General features: G+C 34.2%; 1 protein-coding gene across 1 annotated transcript; it reads right to left on the bottom strand.

Annotated features, from left to right (window-relative positions):
• Positions 1 to 3,076: 3,076 nt before the first annotated feature.
• Positions 3,077 to 5,151, bottom strand: LOC106307901 (probable GTP-binding protein OBGM, mitochondrial). The gene is made up of 4 exons (XM_013744993.1): positions 4,925 to 5,151; positions 4,695 to 4,803; positions 4,354 to 4,436; positions 3,077 to 4,266 (listed from the first exon to the last, which is right to left on the bottom strand). Exons 1-4 carry the CDS (start codon positions 5,057 to 5,059, stop codon positions 3,151 to 3,153), a joined length of 1,443 nt encoding a protein of 480 aa, XP_013600447.1. The 5' UTR covers positions 5,060 to 5,151; the 3' UTR covers positions 3,077 to 3,150.
• Positions 5,152 to 6,000: the final 849 nt, after the last annotated feature.

The following is a 6,000-nucleotide window of genomic DNA, read 5'->3' as shown; positions in this document are numbered from 1 at the left end:
CAAATTTAGAAATTAACATATTTTTATATTTTTATATGTTATACAGTTTAATTTTTTTAATACTATATGAATGTCTATTAAATGAGACTCATATTCATACGATTTATGATCATTTGTATCTTGTTATTACAAAAAAGTTAAACCATTGATCACAAAATTTTAGTGTGAGACATTTAACATTTTTAGTAATATATAGTCGTTTTAAAATTTAAAATATAACATATAAGAAAAAAAATATTTTTTTATTATATGATTAATGTGATTATTTAGTATCTTTTAATAATATAAGGTTAAACAAAAAAAGCTAAGATACAAAAATTGTTATCAAATATTTATTATTCATAATCATTAATTGTCATATATACGTTAATCATATTAGGTAATTCCGTAGCTTTTATTTAAGGAAAGTGCGAGAATATTCTTTTGTACATTATTTATCAATTTGATATTTAGTTTAATAAAAGTATAATATAAGTTAAGATGGACCAACTTATTTTTCTAAAAATTCTGAATTTCATTCTGATGGTTACATGTGACTACAAAATAACGTTGTAATGTTTCTCGATTAATATATAAGAGATTGATTTTTCTGTTATTGACAAGAATGAAATTAATAATTGTGCTAATCTGTAATAGATAATATATTTTTAACAATTAAGCTAATATTTGTTTCTGATTACTGATTGGTTACTTAGTTTAATTACTAGTGCTTGGTTCGGTTTTTATTTTCTTTATTTTGTTTGATTTCAGATGAGATTAAACTAATCAACCATATTTACCCTTTTGGTAATATACTACAGAAATAATTACGCAGTCAATTATAACTTCGGGATTAAATCTATCTGCGCAAGAGATAATCAATACTATTAAAGCATGATCTTATTGTCCTTTTTACCTTAGCCTGCCCTTTCTTTACTAACATTGCATGTTTCATTAAGAGCAATCAAGTAATATTAATAACACATCTATATTAGGCCATTTTTTTCGGATCCAGCCCACTGTCCACATCAGATCTCTCTTGGGCCATTTGGGCCGATTAAGAAATCAGATCCAATTCTCACTTTTTTTTTCCTTTGGGTCATTGAATCCAAGTTCAAATAATTTTTTTCAACCATTCTTAATTATTATTTTTCTTTTCTTAATATAATTTAAGCATTCATAAAAAAAATTGAATTTTTTCATTGAAAAGTATAAATCTTTATTAAAAGTATATAATTTTTTTATTAAAAATATTAACCACATAATAAAATTAATTTATCAAAGTTATACCAACTTAATTCATTAAAGAAATAAAGTTTAATTTTTTAAACATAAATAGTCATTTAAAATGAAACACGATAAAAAAGATAAAAAGTTTAAATCTTTTATAAAATAAAACACAAATATATGAAATATGACATTTACTAAATATTTGTCAATTGAAAAAAAAAAAAAATGAACCCGTGCTTTCAAAATCTAGTTGGGTATTAAAAGTGCTGATTTCAAATGGCTGAGGATTTAAAAATCCATTTTCCCCATGGATCATAGTCATTTAGCTGATTAACCCTATATGGAGAGAGGAGACAGAGACAAATCTTAACAATCACAAAAGTCAATATATATATATTTTTTTTTTTTGTTTTCTTAAGTTACAAATGAAAACATTACACAATCACACAATCCACACATAGAAGCAGGAAAATTCAAGGTTAAGAGAGTTATTACGCAACATATTATGCCAAATATTTTCAAACACACACGCACATCTCTCAACACCAAACACATAATTTCCACCAGTTTTCCTGCGTACATGTGATTTACACCACAATTAACAGCTGCAGCTGTCCCCACAGCTACAGTTTGAACCGCAGCTGCAGCTGTCGCACTCCGTGTTGTAGTTCTTCTCGCAACTTCACCACACACAAATAAAAAAAGTTTTAAGATTTGAATATATATGCATGTAAAGGTAAAAAGAATATAGAATCTAGGGTTTAGAGTATATATACATATAAAGGTAAAAAGAATATAAACAAGGGTTTACCTGCAAGAGTCACCACATTTGCAACCGGAACCACATCCACAGTTAGAACCTGCCATTGCTTCTCTTCTCTTTGATTTAAAGTTGTAGTTTGTTTTTGTTTCTTCTTCTTTTGATTGCTTTATGTCTTGTGACTTGAACAAAGGGAATGACCACCTATTTATAAAAGATGAGAAAGAGTCGGTGTTGTTTACACCATACACGTTTCATTCCGTGTATGGATAAAATCAAATGCTTTTAGAATAAGTTATCTATCATATAGAGCATTTCGTAGTGATTCTTCTATTTATTTTGATTATAACCTTAAAATAATACTGAGAGGATCTTATATTTATCTTATATTAAAAATATCGTATATTAAAACTGTTAAATTAATTTGCCTCAAAATAAACATTTTTTATGGATCATTAGTGGCTAAAGGAAAAATAATTTTTGTTTACTATATAGGCACTAAATTATATGCTGTTTTCTTCTTTTCATAAGAATAACATCAAACTTTTCTTCTTCTTCTTTGAGGAAATAACATCAACTTGCCCACTATTTCTTTTTTTTTTAATAAGATTTCCTCTACCATTTTCAAGAAAATAGTCTAATGTTTTATTTGAGTTTCAAAAAATTGATGGAGCACGTCAAATTAATAGGGAATACGAAAAAGCCGTACACGCAACAAAGAGTTACGACAGCCAACCAAAATAAGAGGCATGAAACGTGCCTGTTTCATCTGCTTACTATACCTTTCTAGAAAATGTACCTTTCATTTTGACCTAGTATGAATATTTATAACATATTATTATATTCATTCAACCAGCACGTCTATTATTCATTAACTAATTAACTAAATTTCTTTTGTCAAAATTATTTATCTAATTAGATTATTTCTAACAAGTTGCTCCTTCTGATAAAGACATTAAGAGGACGCACAACATCCTTTCTTCCACGTCTTATAGTACTAAACCACTGATGATATTTTATGCGTCCGGGAAACTTATTTTACAAGTAACAAACAACCTAATGCACTGACTACGTTCTTGAATTAGCAGGCACACTGCTAAGCCACCATAACATATAACACAATCTTGAATCCAAAATCACAACAGAAACCGTGAAAATGTCACATGGCACAAACAACTAAACTAGTCAACACATATATTCTCCAATTTCAATCTCTCTGATCCCTCACCACCACCGTTTACAAGCATTTTCAAACCATCTTTCAGCTCAGCCACACCTTCTTCAAGAACAGCACAAACCGGAAAAATCCTCACTCCTTTCACTCTCCTCTCAAGCTCCTCCAACCTCTCCTCTGCACCCTTCTCATCTATCTTGTTCGCCACGATCAAAGACGACCTATCAGACAACCCTTCCTCATGAAACTCAAGCTCCATCACCAAATCTCTCAGCTGCTGCCACGGCGCCACTCCTCTGTTCCCATCCAACCCCGACGCCAAGTCCACGACGTAAGCCAACACTTTGGTCCTTTCTATATGGCGGAGAAAGTTGTGGCCTAGCCCTCTGTTCTGATGAGCTCCTTTGATAAGCCCTGGGATGTCGGCTACCGTCATTGAGAAGTCGTCGTAGCTGACGTTTCCTAGGTTAGGACGCAGCGTTGTGAACGCGTAGTGGCCTACACGCGGCTTAGCGCGTGAGAGCGCGCCGAGGAGAGTGCTTTTACCAGCGTTTGGCATCCCTACGAGACCGACGTCGGCGATGCTCTTCAGCTCTAGTATCAGGACAGCTTCTGTACCAAGAGAACCACACTTAATACTCGAGCGTTGACCATTATTATCATCATCATCTTCATCGTCCTCCATTGTTCTCAAAGGGGATGTTTTAGGGAACTTGGTGCCTCTTAAGTAACGTGTAGCGCAAACGCTGCCCAAACCGCCTTCGCCACCACGTGCGATGAGTATTCTCTGACCTTGTTCTGTTAGCTCCGCAACGTTATACTTTACTTGATCAATATCGTCTTCAAAGTCATCTTCCATTGGCGTGTCTACTACTTCCTCAGCTTCAAGTTGAACAGAAGAATCTTGATTAACGTCGGAGGTCTCCTCTGATGCAGGATCATCAACCAGTGTGCCAGGAAGGTCCCATGGATCCAAACTTGTGGGAGAGCCAGCTTGAACCTGAGATGGAATCTCACCTTCTTGGAGATGAATCACTGTCCCAATGGGCACTTGAAGGACCTTGTCTTCTCCTCTGTTTCCAATCCTGTTCTTAGAAGTTCCATGCCCAGCCTTCCCACCTTTCTACAAAATGCATTTATATAATCAGTTAAGACATGAGATATTTTACTAGAATAACATGAAAAAGAAAGAGATGCATAATAAACTTACAACATGAGGCTGTAAACCGCTGAAGTCCCAAACTGCATGTGTGCATTCTAAAATCACATCACCTCCTCTCCCACCATTCCCACCTGAACTAAGTTCAATTACATCAACATCATCAACATTCTTTGTTAATTAATCACTCAAAGTATTCTAAAAATCAATAATTTCTAATCAATAATTTTATGCAAAGCGTCTAAACTACCCCTTAACGATTTTTTTAAACATTGATTACTCATGTTTGCCGCTTCCTACACATCCACATACGAATTTGAAGTATACAAAATCTACAACATGATTCCCAAATTATAATCATTACATAGCGTTTATGTATATTATCAAAGTACCATCTGGTTTGCCGTAGCGATCGGTACGGGTCTTGCGGGCGCTGGAACAACCACTGCCACCTTCGCCGCCACGTGCGTATAGAGTAAACCTATCTCTCATTCTAGTCTCCTGCACCACCACCAGCAGAGATATATATCAGGACAGGGAACTACTCAAGCAAATTATAAAAGAGTTTTTTTTTTTTTTTTGCTCGAGGAAGGAAGTCAATTAAATAGATGATGAAACCCACCTGCAAAGTCGCGACCTTTTCTTTCTCCTCCGCGGAATCTGAGTAGAACGCAACAGTGTAGCTCATCCATTGCGGGTTTTGAGTTCTTCGGAAGGATCTCAGATACCGGATGGGAATTGTCCGGTTCAGCCACATCGAATTGTTTCTGGTAGGATCTCCGGCGAGTTGTGAGGTTGTTACAGTAAGATAAGAAGCGAGGAGACAGAGGAAGATCTCCCGACGTGGTGGTCGTCGGTGAAAGAAATGCTAGAACGATGGAGAGGAGGGTTTAACGTAATGGGCCTGGCCCATATTACGGCCTCATAAGATGACTATCTAAACCCATGAAATGAATTGACTTTTGTGTTTTTTTTTTTTTTTTTTTAAATTGACTTTTGTGTTCTGACTTGGTGAATCCTTTCCACATGTCCTCACGACAGAAGGTAGCTAATTTGTCTCTTGTTTCTCCATGTCATGATCGATTTATTGATTGTTACTTTATGCACTAAAAAGATACTCATGCATGAGTAATATATACGTACATGGCATGAGATATGCTGATGATAAGGCTCAAATTTGATATTGAAAGCAACGCTAGCTAGAACTGCTTCTGAACCATTGTAATTTCAGAAGAGGAGTTCGATTATTGGACGAAAGGGGAAGTTACGTACGTAATCTTTTATTTTTAAATAAATATTTCATTTTTAAATAAATATTTCATTTATCTACCTAAATAGGCATAGCAGTAAATACAATGCATGGGTGATTTGGATAAAATCCTTACGACCTAGACCAAAGGACAGACAGTCGAGTTACTTCGCAACTTCGAATCATTCACGTAATCTAGTATCATAAGAATCATTTACAAGAAATGTTACCACGAATGCTTTAACCATCGTAACCCTTTTTTTATTTTAGTATGTTTGGTTTTATTTATCAGTATCACTCACTAATGTTGGTTTTATTTATTTATCAGTATCACTCACCAGTTTCATAGTGATGCTGATTCTTGTATCATAGGCAGTATATACTCCATATTTAACGCATATCATAGGCAGTAAGATAAGACAGGCATCAGAAAAGAAGAAAAAGAGTAA

The sequence above is a fragment of the Brassica oleracea genome, chromosome C8 (assembly GCF_000695525.1).
Source record: "Brassica oleracea var. oleracea cultivar TO1000 chromosome C8, BOL, whole genome shotgun sequence".
NCBI lineage: Eukaryota > Viridiplantae > Streptophyta > Magnoliopsida > Brassicales > Brassicaceae > Brassica > Brassica oleracea.
This window is presented reverse-complemented; position numbering and strand designations above follow the sequence as displayed.